The 15,921-nt window shown below is 41.7% G+C and overlaps 2 protein-coding genes across 4 annotated transcripts in view; one reads left to right on the top strand and one right to left on the bottom strand.

Annotated features, from left to right (window-relative positions):
- ltbp4 (latent transforming growth factor beta binding protein 4) overlaps nt 1–15,921 on the bottom strand; it is a 60,588-nt gene that overhangs the window by 27,361 nt on the left and 17,306 nt on the right. The window contains exons 3-10 of the mRNA XM_077542112.1: nt 12,476–12,609; nt 9,467–9,744; nt 4,635–4,791; nt 2,976–3,057; nt 2,764–2,915; nt 1,155–1,279; nt 988–1,068; nt 587–890 (exon numbers count right to left, since the gene is read on the bottom strand). Coding sequence (XP_077398238.1) covers nt 587–890; nt 988–1,068; nt 1,155–1,279; nt 2,764–2,888 — 635 coding nt within the window. The 5' untranslated portion in view covers nt 2,889–2,915; nt 2,976–3,057; nt 4,635–4,791; nt 9,467–9,744; nt 12,476–12,609. The remainder of the gene's footprint in view (nt 1–586; nt 891–987; nt 1,069–1,154; nt 1,280–2,763; nt 2,916–2,975; nt 3,058–4,634; nt 4,792–9,466; nt 9,745–12,475; nt 12,610–15,921) is intronic.
- On the top strand, nt 3,436–14,863 carry il1rap (interleukin 1 receptor accessory protein). 3 transcript variants are annotated; one of them, XM_077542118.1, is made up of 12 exons: nt 3,436–3,538; nt 4,696–4,808; nt 4,909–5,059; nt 5,635–5,724; nt 5,800–6,004; nt 7,655–7,823; nt 9,494–9,565; nt 9,633–9,759; nt 11,117–11,265; nt 12,495–12,638; nt 13,506–13,649; nt 14,248–14,863. In XM_077542118.1, the coding sequence occupies exons 2-12, from the start codon at nt 4,733–4,735 to the stop codon at nt 14,628–14,630; spliced, it is 1,710 nt and encodes a 569-aa protein (XP_077398244.1). In that variant the 5' UTR covers nt 3,436–3,538; nt 4,696–4,732; the 3' UTR covers nt 14,631–14,863. The 3 variants fall into 3 exon arrangements, with proteins under 3 accessions (XP_077398244.1, XP_077398243.1, XP_077398242.1); XM_077542117.1 differs by having other exon boundaries at nt 3,443–3,686; nt 5,635–5,718; XM_077542116.1 differs by having other exon boundaries at nt 3,443–3,686.

Genomic DNA, 15,921 nt, shown 5'->3' with positions numbered 1-15,921 from the left:
TCTGACTGGCTACATTTGGTATTTGGCAATTTTTTTTTATGTAAAAAACAGCAATTTCGGTTGAATTATCTTTTTTTGTTTGTTTGTTTTAAATAAACTACCGGTAACTTTTGGGAATTTTACTAAATTTACATTAAATTAGTCCGCAAAAAGTTATTCTTCTGTGAGAAAAAAAATTTAATACAAATGAAGCTGTAAATTAATACTTTTACAAGGAAAAGAGAATCGAATTTTATTTTTTACGAAAATAAAATTGAGTTGAATTTTACAAAATACAAAAAAAAAAAAAGTGAAAGTTGTAATTAATTTCGCAAAAGATGCAATAATAATGCCAAAAAAATATTTGCAATCTCACACAAAGAGTCTTTTTTGGAATTTAGGAATATTGGGGGCAAATACATTTATAGTAGTGCTTTGGCATTATTTTGGTGCAAAACAAGTACAATGAAGTTTATTGAGGAGTTGCATTTTGACAAAAGTCGTGCTTTGGTGTACTTTCATTTAGCAGCCATTAAAGTGTTGTGGGGAAACTCCACCCCTGCCAGGATATGCTGAACTTGACCCAGGACCAAGTTTGGATCCTCACCTGAGAAAAGTCTTCTTTGCTGCTCCCGCCTTCAGCTTCGATCTGGCTGACAACTTTAAGGACATCCGCCGGGCTTCTCGAGAACTCCAAGACACGCTTGTGTTTCCTTGCAGGAGGTCCTCGGTGGGAGGCCGTCTTGTGGATTCTGGCGGATCCTCACGAGCACGTCCCGATTCGGGACTCGGATTTGGATTGAGAAATGCGGGTGGGGCAAGATGACCTCCAGTTGATGACGTTGCCTTGGAAACCGTACAGATGCCTTTTGGACACCAGGAGGAGCCACGGCAATGAGGAGGACAACGCTCTGCAGGAGGGCACAAGGGGAGGAGATGAAGAAAGGAGACAAGAGAGGGAGGACGTGATGAAAGATGCAGGTAGGGCGTTGACTCCCGCCACTCAACTCAACTCAACTCGATATTTATTGAGCACTTGAAAACAAGGATGGAACTCAGTGGAAATAGCAGAGGCCGCAGAATTGAAACCTGTGGAACACCATGCATTCCGTTATATGTATACATGTCAACTCATGTTGCACATATTCATCACACAAACATTCACAGACACACACACGGCAACTTTTGTGGGGAGAGAAATGATGAAAGCAGGCGGGGAAGCCATCTTGGAAGTCTGTCCTCACGTTTGATACACGTGCCGGTCCTCATCCTCGCTACCGGATCTGCACACGCGCCCCATCTGCACACATACATACACGTCTACAATATGACTTTTCTTCTGACGAAATATGCTGACTTAAAAGTATTGCAGCAGTTGAGCGCTTTTGCGAACGGCTGCCAACACACACCTAAAAGCACACACAAGATTTATCAAAACAAAAGTGCAAGAAAGCAAAGTGATAACGCATAATGTCGCTCTGTTTTTTGCCGATGCTTGTGATCTGCTGCCAATCTTGCGTTTGTTTAAGTACAATTTGTTTGTAGCGTTGTTCTTGGAACAATGTTTGCAAAAAAAACCTGAATGACTTTGAAGTGTTTCTCAGCGGTGAGCCGCGACGACTTCAACTTTAGCACGTCAACACTAAAGGCCCAAAAGCGGCGAGCTGGCGCGAGCTCACGCCGCCGCGCCACAGGAAGCGTTTGCTTTGTCCCGTTTTGTTGCTTTGCGCGCGCTGTTGACGTTGGCTTGCGACGCGTGGACGCCGCCGACCAGGAAGTGCCACAAAGCGCGTCAGCAGGAGAGAGGATGCCACCTCTCGCCGAGGATTTCGACATTACTCACAGCTTGCTGCTCCTATTGTGCACGCACACGCAACGAGGACGTGTGAGATACACGATGGAAACACGACCTACAATAATATCAGGATATCGGACCAACAAACCAAAAGAAATACACATTGCGTTTAAAATATCATTTGCCTGAAGCTCTAGCTTAATGCTAAAAACAAAGCAAAACGCCACTGACATGCTCACAGTTAGCATGATAATCGAAGAAGTCTATTCTTCTGTTTGTTTCTGTATTGTATGACAGTACATAGCTCAAAAATTCTCCAACAAATGCTGATAATTCATTCATTCATTCACAATGTGTTTAAAAAAAATGGGATGGGTGGTGGGTGATCCCTGAGAAGAAACAAAAAACCCCACAAATGTAAAAATATTGGGAAAACATTCCAGATGTGAATATGCAAGTGGTAATATCACCATTCATCAGTAGATGGCAGACTTAGCTGTGCTTACACTGTTTCTTTTTTACTACAATATGAGTAGGCTAAATAATTTTTGGTGCAACGATATGCAGGACAAACATAAAATCTGAATAATGTTAAAACTTTGAGTGTGTTGATGTTTGTGAAAAAATGTGCAAACTTCTTGCACTCAATTTTGGTTGGCTGTTAGTTTTGTGCCGTCCTTGAATGAGAAATGTCTCACTGAAAAATAAAATATATAACACGTATTTTGTCCATATCCAGTACATATTTGTCACACAATTAAGTGCGCGGTACAATGTGGCCACCCAAGTAGCAATGATTAAAACGGCCCCCTACAGTTGCTCATCCCTGACCTGAACAGCATGAGAACGTTGAGGAAAAAGAGCAGGTGAACAGCCGGATGTCATGCATCGAAAACATTTCGCCCTTTGCCAATGGCGTCGAAAAGAGCTGCAGCATCAACACGCAAACATCGCTCAAATGAACTTGTTGCGACAGCGGCGGCACTGACCTCCCCTTCCTCTCCTCCCCCGGCCTCCGCGCCTCCAAGGATCGGTGCCGGTTCCGGTGCCCGTCGTTGGCGTGCGCGCAGAACATCCACGCGGTCGCGCACACACAGAGCAGGAACACGCGCATAGCGGGGGGAAAAGACGAAGAGTCCGGCTGTGAAGTAGGAGATTTAATTTCAAACTCATTTCGTTCGGCTGTGAAAGTGCAACTTACCCCAAGTGGCTGGGCCAATAGGAAGCCAACAACAGGCTCGCTGGTGGTCACGTGAGATTGTTGGGTCACGTGAGAGGGTACACTATACAGATGGAGAAGAAAATGGGCACTAATGCTAATTATTGTTTAAAAAAAAAAAAAAAAAAAAGCAACGAATGAAATAATTGTTGAATGTATATGTAAACATTCTTTTCATAATCATTTTTATTGCATTATTTAAAATAAACAAGTTATCCAAATGAGACAAATTTTCAGACAACTGAAAATAAAGTTTTTAGGCAGGTAACCGGATATTGGAGAAGAGAAAATGCAACAAATCATGCAGGACTCCTCACCGCCACTAGAGGGAGGTGCTGCACTTGTAATGTGACGTCAGTGGGAAATCCCACGGTTCAATGGATGTCGCAATATTAAAAAACAAAAAACAAAAAACTCGCAACCACACAGGAACTGACGCCACTTCCTAGATACATACATTTCCTACACACACACTTGATTGCTCTGTTGATCGAGTTTGAACGCCGTTCGTGCATTATTTTTTTTAACGTCCAACAGCTTTTGGGGTGAGTAAGCGCCTGAGTGCGCATGCGTGCGTAATGTTCTCAAGTTTCGGACGACTGTTGTCAAGCGGTCACTTTTCATCACGCCGAAGTCTTGGTCCCGTCTGGACTGTGACGTACTAGCAGACACATGCTACCAATTCGTGCTCATGTGAGTCAATGATTTGCTTTTGTCTTATTTTTTACTTTTTCTCGATGGCCTCTGGCAGCGCCTCACTCACATTCTCGCGCTATTCTCCTTTGTATGATCATCTTGACTTGATTATTACTATTACATTTAGCGTTGACCAATTTTCACATATCTGACTGACTGTATGGAAAATTGAACTTTAACGTGCCTTAATGTAATATAAGACAATCATATTACACTTAACACTGATTGAGCTGCGAATAAATTTAGGGTGGATGTTTATCTTCAAAAGTCCCAAAAAAAACCTCTTCCTCATCTTCATTGTCCACTACATTTTATATAAGTTTATCGGACTGGTTTGACCTGCTGATGTATTGGTACTATTGTGGCTATTTTTGATTAGGAACTAGAAATTAGATAATTGCCATTGATGTCATGTATGTTATTTTATTTATTTATGTTTTAAATGTATCAAAGGTACTAGTAGTATCAGTACTTGTGATCAGTACGCTGACACTAATTTCCTGACTCGATTCGATTTTGTATTTCTTGTCAATTTGATTTAATTCAATCCAATATCGATTAATAACAATACAATGCATATTAATTCGTCTGAAAGGGACAATGTGTAGAAATGTTTTATTTTTCGATGTTCATTTTAAAAACACCCTTAATTTCAATACTATGCAAAAAAATATGTTCTCTCACATCAATAAAAACATTTTTGATATAATTGTACATCTACGAATTATGGATCGCGCCTCATTTTACAAGAGGCTGACATGTTTGGCCGCCATCTTTCTGCTACGGTTACCCGACAGAGACAAACTTCACATCAAGGTGGTGTTCTTGCAAATTGTGCTCTCTCTGAGGCAGCGTTGTACGCGTCCTTCCAACCGTAACGTTTCCATTCCAGTCACGAGGAGACTCCGCAAATTCACATACTTGTCAACGTGCTTTCCAACTCACTTGTGAACACCCACGTTTGTGCTGGTGAGAGAAAGTGATGTCGTGCCATGTCTGTGTGCAGGACATCGGTCATCTTCTTCGTGCCTTTACTGGTTGCCATGGTGACGGCAGAACTCCACGCACCTGACCCGCCATATGATTGCCCACTCTGCTTCAACTGGATACAAAAACAAAGCAAGCCTGCCTTAAATTTATTCGGCCTTTACGCGCAATTTCTGCAGAAAGTATCAATGTGTAGTTTCTAATGTGATTTTGTGTGTGCGTGTGTGGTTAGAGTCAAGGTGCAACTGGGTCAAGTCGCCATCTGGGGTTGTGCATGTCCTGGAGGGTGAAGCGACGTGGGTGCGATGTCCCCTCTTCCACCACAACGACTCGTCACGAAACCTGACGTGGTACCGAGGACTTGAGCAGCCAATCGCGGACAAGTAAATGAAAAGCGACATCATCATCAATACGGCCATCTCGTGCCAAATCGAAACGAATAGTCGACTTTACTCGTCAGCGAATATCTCGTGAAGAGATGACGAAGAAAAAAAAAAAGATAGCCAATTAGCCATGCTAAGCTAACATAGCGACATAGTGAGCGCGTTTAACCTTGGAATGAATTGCTCATGTGATTGAATAGACTTCACAAACGTCTGGCTGGAACCGCGTTTAACTAACTTTACACAGCAAAATAGCAGACAAAGGAATCTGGAATCTGGGGAAGAAACTGCAAAGATTTTGCTAAATTTAACTGGAAACCAAAAATCACAAATGACTGTAGGGTTTGCTACGGTTTATGTCAGCCAGGAGGTGTGGCCTATAAGGATAAAAGTAAGAGTATCAAGTCTTTGTAATATCAGTAATGTTATTTGTTTGTTTTTTAATGACATTTAATTGTTGTGCTGGTGTGCTTGCGATTGAGTGTTTGTGTTGTGCACATTTTGTGATGTGATTCCATAGTAACATGATTGCGTTGTACTGAACGTGGTTGTGTTGTTGTGTTGTTGTGTCGCAGTGCGCGTCTCAGCAAAGAGCGTGACAAGTTGTACTTTCAGCCGGCAGTGGCTAAGGACGCGGGTTGCTACACCTGCATGCTACGGTCAGAGTACGTGACAAACACACATACACAAATATCCTTCTACAGTGCTTTGCTGTGACGGCCATCTTGCGCCTCCCGCAGACAGCAGTGGGCATGCGCGGTGATGTGCGTGATCGTCGTCCCTCGGCCACAGGTGGCGCCGGAGGGTAGGAAATGCAACTGGCCGCTCGCTACCGCGCTCCTTCAGGTCGTCGCTCCTTTGCAGTGCGACACGACTCTGGACTGCCCCGACTGGCAAGAGGCCGTCGACATGGCCGACAGTGCGCCTAATGTCACCTGGTACCATGTGAGAAAACTAATAAAGTAACCAGAACTATATTTGAAAAAAACATTTTCATTAGCGAAAAAAAATAAATCAAAAGGAAAATGCTACATTTTAGGTTTACAAAACTAAAACTAGCTCTAATATTAGTGACTTTGCCAATTAATTAAAATATATCTATTTTGCTCTTGCAGTGCAGCCGTTAGCTGGAAGATGAGAGGTCAAACTATTATCTGGGACTTGTAGTCCTTTGATTGTGTGCCGCCTACAAGCGACGCCATCTAGTGGCAGCCAAAAAAAAAAAAAAAGAAGAGAAAATCACCACCAGCTGACACTGGTCACTCACAACAGTTCTGCTTGCAGCTGAATGGTTTCCTACTCTGTCTGAAATGTGACGCTAGCTAACAACTCTCCTTTTTGGGTCACATATTGAAAAATATATATATAAATGTACAACCAGGTTTAAAGGTGAAGCCAACCCCAACATTTTCTTTACAATGTATTCTCGGCAGCCGAGCTAGTGCAAACATGGTACAATTGCTTTTGTGGAATATGAGTGAAGCAGCAAAATGCAGCCATTTTGATCCATCCATCTCAGAGGGCAGGCAGCCATTTTATCACTTGTGTCAACTGATAATGACATCACAGTTGCTCAGGATTCAGGTAATGACCACTCACGGCCGCACACTTGTATATGACAGGACCGTTAGCTTACTTGCCATTGGGAGAAGTGAAGCCACCGGCGGCCATCTTACGTTGCCACTCACTCAGCTCGCCTAACTTGTAATACGTTGATTTCTCAGCGTCATTTTCACATGATTTTCTGCTTCTATGGCAAAGATACCACCGTGTATGACATGCAGTTGTTCCAATAAGTCTGGGAGAAGCGCTACACGTAGACATTTATTGATAAGAAAAAGACTTTTAATCTTTTCTTATAAGGAATGTCACTCAAAGATTCGTCTGCATCATGTTGTCAGAAGTTGGAGACATCAACAATCAAGTGAAAGTAAAGACCATCAGGATATGGAGAAAATATAATCTGTATGGTGGATTCAAACAGTCAAGTTCGTTCTTTGCAAGGAGCTCATGGCTCCATACGGGGATCCGAGTGTAAAACATGCCCTGGTAAAACCGTACTTTCCGCCCAAAAACGTAACGTGTTCAGTAAAAGCGGCAACGTAAGATGGCTGCCCGGTGCCGTCTAGCTTCAGCCGAGAGGAGCCGATTGACAGTCCAGCCGTTTTAAACCCGTGATCACGGCTCAGCTTGACAATGTCACGTGACCAAAATCGGAAAAAAGGTGAGCAGTGATTGGTCGTTAGCTGAGCAGCTGTGATGTCATTTCGAGTCCACAGCAAGTGACAAAATGGCTGCCCTGAGATGGATCAAAATGGTAGATTTTGATGCTTCATGCCAACACGGCTTAATGTGATAGTTTTTTTTTAAGTTGGCACACAAGAAAAACACCAAAAAATTAAAAGGAATTAAAACTTAATAGGAAGGAACTTGAACAAACCCACTCTGTGAACTACTTACTAATGAGGAATCTTTCTAATCTATTGTAACCCTGGCGAGGACCAATCGCTTCGCTTCAGCCGACAGTCTCGTGAAAACGACGCCAGGACAAACATCTCTCTTTCTGCGTGTGCATTTTGTGTGGGTGCGTGTCAGGAGTGCGTGCCGGCCGGCAAATGGACGAGCAACCGCGAGCAGGACGGCGCCCGCGTTGTGATTCACTACATGGTGGACCACTACCAAGGTGTTTACGTGTGCCAGGTGCACTACCAGAGGGCCGGCAGAGCGCTTCACTTCACGCGCAGACTCAGCGTCACCGCCGTCAGTGAGGATGCCGCACACACCCCCCCACACGCCACACGTCACACATGCTAAGCATGGGCCGATATCAGATGCAGATGCTATGATATCCGTGGCCAAAGATATCGCCGTATCACAATTACAGCTCGGCATATTTTTTTATTTTGTTGTTGTTGATATTTTTCAATAAACATCGAATCCAGTCAATTTTAGCTTGCAATCAAGTAGAGAATATTTGGTACATTAAAGGGATACTTCACTTATATAGCCAATTATAGCAATAAAAAGTTAATATTTTGTCTATAATTAATTTGATACTTTCATTATTTTTCACGTCCAATTAGTACCTTTACTGCGATTGGCTGGCGACCAGTCCAGGGTGTACCCCGCCTACTGCCCAAAGCCAGCTGAGATAGGCTCCAGCATCCCCCCACGACCCCTGTGAGGAATAAGCGGTCAAGAAAATGAATGGATGGATTAGTACCTTTAAAAACACATTTTGCAACTTGCTGTCGACTGAAAATGACATCACAAGGGTTCAAGTAACCAATCACAGCTCACCTGTTTTCTAGGTTTGGTCATGTGACATTCACCAGCTGAGGTTACCTGAGCCCTTGTGATTTCATTTTCAGTCGAGAGCAAGTTGCAAAATGTGTTTTTAAAGGTACTAATTGTACATGAAAAATAATGAAAATATCAAATTTATTATAGGCAAAATATTAACGTTTGAATGCCAAAAATGGCTAAATAAGTCAAGTATCCCTTTAAAGGGATACTTGACTTCATTGAACAATTTTCAGCAGTGAAAAGTTAATATTTTGTCTATAATTAATGTGGTAACTTCTTTATTTTTCATGTACATTTAGTACCTTTAAAAAGTAATTTTTCTACTTTGTGTCTGTCGACTGATGATGACATCACCTGTGCTGCTGAAGAGGGTAACGACCAATCATGGCTCACCTCTTTCCTGGGTTTGGTCAGTGAATTGAGCCATGATTGGTCGTTACTTACTTCCTCAGCACAGGTGATGTCATCATCAGTCGACAGACACAAAATAGAAAGATTACGTTTTAAAGCTACTAATTATACATGGAAAATAATGAAGTTACCACATTAATTATAGACAAAATATTAACTTTTTACTGCTGAAAATGGCTCATTGAGTCAAATATCCCTTTAAGAAATGTGTACCATGTTAAGTTGAAATAAATAAATAATTTTCTGTTTGAATCCTTCTTAGTAAGTCACAGTGTCCCAGCACGAGTGAGCTGTTTTTAGAACAGACCTGTGGCCTGATCAAGTTGCCCTTGGGTCTAACTAGGACCTACTGGCTCCATTTTTTCTTCTTCTCTTTATTTTTAGGACAATGCACAGTAATCAACAGAGCATCCGTTTGACAGATTTAAAACCTTTTCAAACCACGAAAACCATCAAACTGGTAATCAGCCCATGGTTAGCTTGGTGCGTGCACACGCACACACAAGGAGAAAGACAAACACACACACATAGAATTGCCCAAAAAATAACACGTCAAGCAGAGACAGAAAAGGCACACACACCCACAAAAAACGTATACAGCAGCCAAACAATAGAAATACAGGATAAAGACGAAAAGCTCAACACTAGCGACACATGCACAGAAGCACCTCCCTCCCCCGTCTCCCCTACCTGAGCCGTTGTTTTTGTGTTTTCCAGTGCCGACTTTCCTGCCCAAAGAGCCGAGCGTGCTCCATCCGACGGCCGAGCACGTCTTTCGCGTCACGCCAGGTGAGCGTTGACCCTCCCGCCTCCGCCAAGCGCCGCCTTTCACCTTTTGCCTCGCGCTTCCCGTCAGGCTCGGACGCGCGTTTGGAGTGCCGGGGACACTTTCCATACTTGGACTCGGACCGGGACATCTGGTGGAGCGTGGACGGGAAGAAGCTGGACCAGCTGGCGGAGCCCAGATTCTCCGAAAGCAATAAGTAACACAGTTCGTCATACGTCCACAAGGCTCCAAATATTTGTTTTCTTATTATTATTTACGCAGCAGTTTTTCAAACCAGTGACTTCATTTGAAGATCAACTGATCAATTCTTCGGAGTTGTTTTTTTGCAGGTGACCTGAACGCGAGGCTTGTACTCAACAATAGCAATACGTTCATGTAAATAATCAACAATTGCTTTACTTTTTATATCATCAAAAATGTTTTGATTTCTTAAATTCACATTGTGGATAACAGCATACTGCATTTTCTTGTCTTCAAATGAGGGATAGCGCCGATATTGGGCATTTTAACAAATATCGGTATCCTTCTTTTTTCAAAGATAAAACCATTTTCATCTCAGGGAACTATTTCTATAAATTTTCAGTTAACTTTATAAGAGATGACCCTGGGAACTTTTTGAACTTTTGTTTTTGTTTGACATTAAAACAAAGAAATGTTTAAGAGTTCTGTTTTTTTTGTTTTTTTCTAAATTTTGGAAAAAAACAGAGCAATGGTATTCTTTAACTTTCTATGTGACTTTTTATGACGTACTACTGATATCATTTTTTTTTGAATGAAGTATATTGTCTAAGATTTAAAAAAAAAAAAAAAATCCTACATTTTGAAAGGTTGGCATTTATATTTTAATTTTTTTTTTACACCCCTCCCCCATTTTTTACTGAAAATGAATATTGGCTACAAATACAGGTCACTGGCCTCCTTGACTATTTAAAGGGATACTTTACTTATTTAGCCATTTTTGGCAGTCAAACATTAATATTTTGCCGATAATAAATTTTATATTTTCATTATTTTTCATGTACAATTAGTACCTTTTAAAAACACATTTTACAACTTGCTGTCGACTGAAAATGACATCACAAAGGCTCAGGCAACCAATCACAGCTCAGCTTGTGAATGTCACATGACCAAACCTAGAAAACAGGTGAACTGAGACAAAATATTAACTTATTATTGCTATAATGGGCTAAATAAGTGAAGTATCCATTTAATAATCTGCATCGGTATCAGCCCTGGAAAAAAAACACATCGGTCTCTCTCTACTTCAAAGCTTTTCAGTAGTGCAATTTCCACTGAAATAATGTCTGAATAGGTTGGCAAAAACAAATTATTAAAAAAATAAAATAAAATAAAAAAGCTCTATTGTAGTGTAATTTTAACATTGTGTGATCTATGTAGATCTCAAGAGTCAAAATTATTTATTGTGAAAACAAATCACATAATTCAATATACAGTATAGTGATGAGTGAGTGGCACCATCGCAACACCCCCACATAAATATGCAAATGAGGATGCGTTGCCTGAGCTTAGCATCGGCGTTTGTTTGCGTTCAGGTCGGTGATCTCCAAACACGGAGACGACATCGTGACGAGAGTCCTGCTCATCCGAAATTTTGGCTACGAGGACCTCGGCAAGTCGTACAACTGCTCCGTCAGGAACCGGCGAGGATTCCACACGAGGAGAGCGCAGCTGGAGGTGGAAGGTCAGAGCAAATGTGCCAAAAAGCGTAAAAAAAAAATTAAAAAAAAAGTTCTACTTGTTTCATTGGTGACTCTTGTCTCGATAATCTCGTCATCTGATCATGAGGGATTATTCCCACTGCCACGCCCTGTTGATACTCATTTGCATATTTAAATGTGGGCGTGGTGAGGGACTCAGAAACGAACTTGTCGTTCATGAGGTCCCGGCAGGTCACTGGAAGTTTTTCCGGTTGACAAGCTCCCACTTTTGCGTGTTTTGACTGACCGTAGACAATGTTTGTCCTCTGTGACGATGTAATCACCGAACCGACCAAAAGAAAGACTTGTCTATCTCCTTTCACATCCAACAAAAAGCTTGTTTCTAGCGTTCTTTTAGCAAGCAACCATCAAACAAAGGCTGCTTCACACACACACACACACAAAAAACCTCTCCTTGAGTGTGTTTTCATTTGGGCTGGTTATTGTCGACACTAATTTCCTGAATTGATTCGGTTTTGATTCAAGGAGTTCAATGTGATTTTTTCTCTCTTAAATATTAAATAATATACATACATTCATAGACCATCAAGTCTTGTTAAATATCAACGGCATAATTAGAAACGATGCTCAAATTATTTGGTTTCTTTGTGTCCATGCAAGTATCATCAATTAAGTTTGACAACAAACATTGACATTGGCGAGGTTATGAAAATACTAGTTTCATAATTGTCATTCAGTAATTGTAAATATTGTAAATTGTCCTAAAGTACAATAAGCTTTTATAAAGGTAAGAAATTACTTTTACATTTCTGTGAACGGTACATTTCAGGAAAATAGCAAGATACTAAAAAAAAAAAAAAAAAAAAAAAAAAAAAAAAAAATACACATTCATACAAAAAACATTTAGGCTATCAAAACGATATTTTCTCACGAAATTATTGGGAAAAATTGATTTATGGTTTTACAAATCGATATCTGGCTTTGAAAAGGAAAATCAATTCAACAATGATTAAGCTTTTTTTTTATTTTTATTATTATTATTATTATTATTATTATTTTTAACTTGTCATTTTTATTTTGTGCATTGGACTCTTTGTCCCAGTCAATAAACGGCGAAAAATGTGACTGTGACGACTTTTTGTTGTTGTTAACTTCTCTCTACCGGTGCCGACTCAACTGGATGAGTAAAACGAAAAGCAAGAAGTGAGTTCCAACCAATCTGTTTGTTCTCACCGCTTGTTTGTTGCTTCAGCCTCAGTGCCGTCGTTGGAGCTGGCTTGCGGTCTGTCGGTGATGCTGGTGACATCGATGCTCCTCCTGGCGTTCTACCACGTCTTCCGGCTGGAACTGCTGCTGCTCTACCGGTCCTGGTTCGGAACAGACGAGCGGCACACCGGTGAGGGACGCCTCCTCTCGTTAGCCTGTCGGCACGTAAAAGGAGCTCAAAAGTATTGGGATGCAACCACAGCTTGGCCATCCATCCATTTTCTTGACCGCTTAGTCCTCACAAGGGTCCTGGGGGGTGATGGCGCCTATCTCAGCTGGCTCTGGGAAGTAGGCGGGGGGCACCCTGGACTGGTTGCCAGCCAATCGCAACTATGTGATTCCAAGAATCTTTCATCTCTTTACTGGGTCAACAACCAACCAGATGATTCCATGTCAGTACCCACACACTTCTCAGTTTGGCTTAGATAGACAGGGAATCGATCTCATTGGTTGTGGCTAGACATGAGTACTAGTACTGACATGGAATTGTCTGATTGGCTGTTGACTCCGTAATTACAGAGTCAGAGTTCCTGACATCAACAAACATCATATAACATAAAAGATCATTGACATCATATAGTCCAGACATCACATAGCCTAAAACTAGTTGAAACTGGATGCTGTTACATCAATACCAAAACAGACACGTAATGGGTTGTGAACTCTACTCAAACTTAACACAGGCGTGACCCCAGACATGAGACAAGACCCAAACATTACTCCTGCTTGACTCGAATCATGACACAATCTTTAACAGGTCGGAGTCCCATCTGACGAATCGTAAATTTGTTGTTTAAAATGAAATGGAAAACAGCAAAGGATTCATTCTAGCATCTTGTACAAGAGGGGAAAACGTCAACTCCACTTTTCTTCCCCTTGCTGTAGCTTTGTCCCATGACTTGTAATAATAATTACACTTCTCACGTCACTGTTTTGATATTTGTTCTTGATACGTCAAGTGATTTCCTGTCGATAACGTGTGTGCGTTTGCGCGCAGACGATAAGGAGTTCGACGTGTACATCTCGTACGCCAGAAACAGCGACGAGGAGAAGTTTGTCCTGAGGACGCTCCGCAGAGTGCTGGAGAACGATCTGGGATACACGGTGTGCATCTTCGACCGAGACAGCCTGCCAGGCGGGAGTGAGTTTACGCTTGAACACACACACACACCCCTGTCTACGGAGGATCAATAATGCCCAAATAAAAAACTAATAAATAAAAGTGGAAAATAACAACGGATATTACAAAAATATTTAAAATTATATGGAAAAAAATTCTATAAATGAAATAAAATCTACTAGATATATATACATGCACACAAATAAATGTAAACATAAATTAAAAAAAACAAAATTCAAAAAATAAATGTGGAGATAAATACAAATATATATGTAAATAGAATTAAATGTCAATCAATAAACACTGTCAGCATGAAATGCATCATGAAATGTTATTCAAATGAGGGGGGCGGTCCTAAGCGTGTCTTGGGTTGAACTATTCACCCACTGGTTGATTGACATGTCTGTAATTTTATGTCAAACTCTACCCCAGTTCAAGGGGGCGTTCCCGTACACACTTCCTGGTTTGAACTCGGAAAAGTCTGACTTCCGACCAATCTCAAATGCAGCATGAGACTTGCTCACATGCGACTAAACCTGATCCCGCCTCGTCTCCGGCGAATACGGCGTCGACGTGGCTCATTTGGATCCATTTTTGTTGTCCCCCTTTTCCCCATCAGCCATCACCGACGAGACGCTCAGCTTCGTGGCTCGCAGTCGCCGCCTGGTGGTGGTGCTGGGCCCCGGCTACGCTCGCCAGGGCTCCCAGGCCCTGCTGGAGCTCAAGGCGGGCGTGGACGGCCTGGCGGGCGGCCACCTGCGGCTCATCCTGGTCCAGTACAAGCGCGTGCGGCGGCAGGAGTGGGTGCGCGAGCTGAGGCGGGCGCGCATGGCGCTGGCCGTGGTGCGCTGGCAGGGCGAGCCGTCGCGGGAGATGACGTCGCGCTTCTGGAAGAAGCTGAGGCTGGAGCTGCCCGTCAGGAGGATGCCCGGCACCCGTGGGGACGAGGAGAGCGGCAAGGAGGCGGGGCTAATGACCACGGCCGGTCTCCTCTCAACCTGAAAGGCTCCTGAGCGCTCGAGTTCACCAAAAAAAAAAAAAAAAAGTCCATCCGTTGCTTTTCCAAAGGGCTTCTGCACTTTAGGAGAGACAGGAGCAGGTTGCACCCTGGACTGGTCACCCAGATTGGAAAACTAAACCTCAGAGGTGTGAGGCAGATGTTCGAACCATATTGCAAAAACAGCCGAGATGACTTTTGAATATTGCAAATTTTTTATATTGTTGTGATTGTTAATATGCACCTAAATAAATGATTTTTTTAAATTTTTTATTGTGCACATGCTTTTTTTTATTATTATTATTTAATGCTCCTAGTGTTCTCCTATTGGATGGAGATATGCATTGTTTAGTTAGTTTAGTTTAGTTTATTCATTTTTTTCCTTTCGGACACATTGCATCTTACATCGATCACATCATTTGCAACATTGACATCCGAAAGAAGGGCTGACGGGTAGAAGCCGATGGCTTATTCGAGACTCGTCCCCAATTAGGGTTAGGGTTTTAAACTAGGGTCTCAAATTAGTGTCATAGGTTTAAAGTAGGGTTTTAAACTCTGGGTAAGCTTTCACACTAGGGTTCTTGCAGCATTGCTGAGCAGAAAAGGTCGTATTGAGAGGAGTTAATTATATGTGAATATTTCCAAAACAAATTGTGAAAACTGAAACTGAAGCTCATATCAAATTCCTAAAAAAAAAAAGAAGAAGAAGAAAAAACAGGCGGCCCTTGAAATATGTAGTCTACAAACATGTACCAATATATATTTTTAGTTTTAGTTTGCTTGTTTTTTTCCCTAAAAAACCCCCAAAAACAAACAAAAATTTTAGTTTGTTACAACTGTAACATGACGATCGAACGCTTACAATTCCAATTTATTTACCATTTTTACCACAACAATGCAACATTTTCTGTATACAAATTCAAGTCTAATTCGTTTTTATTTTAGTTGATGTTTTTCTGGACACTTTGCAATTACTTCACAAGAAAGGTTCAGCTCATGACTCGCGAGGCCTCATGTAGGCTCTTGAACCTCCCACGACCCCTGGTGGACAAAGTCTTGATTGTGTTAATTCATACATTTGGGGAGTGATTGCTTATTTGCAGTTTTGCAACAGTAAAACAACTGGACTGGAATGGATTGAAATAATTTTTGACTCATGATTCCAAAAACAATTGGAGGTCAACAGAAACCTCTGAGACTAGTTTACGAAACATGTTAGAGTTGACGTAGTTTGTAACCTATTTGACACATACATTATGTTGCGGATGTTATTTATACAGTACCGATGACACCATT

The sequence above is a fragment of the Festucalex cinctus genome, chromosome 13, assembly GCF_051991245.1.
Source record: "Festucalex cinctus isolate MCC-2025b chromosome 13, RoL_Fcin_1.0, whole genome shotgun sequence".
NCBI lineage: Eukaryota > Metazoa > Chordata > Actinopteri > Syngnathiformes > Syngnathidae > Festucalex > Festucalex cinctus.
This window is presented reverse-complemented; position numbering and strand designations above follow the sequence as displayed.

What these genes read in the sequence shown, in the direction of transcription:
- il1rap (XM_077542116.1), top strand. An exon ending in ACCTGCATGCTACGGTCAGA is followed by an intron (nt 5,725 to 5,799) that starts GTACGTGACAAA and finishes CGCCTCCCGCAG; the next exon opens with ACAGCAGTGGGCATGCGCGG. An exon ending in CGTCTTTCGCGTCACGCCAG is followed by an intron (nt 9,566 to 9,632) that starts GTGAGCGTTGAC and finishes GCTTCCCGTCAG; the next exon opens with GCTCGGACGCGCGTTTGGAG.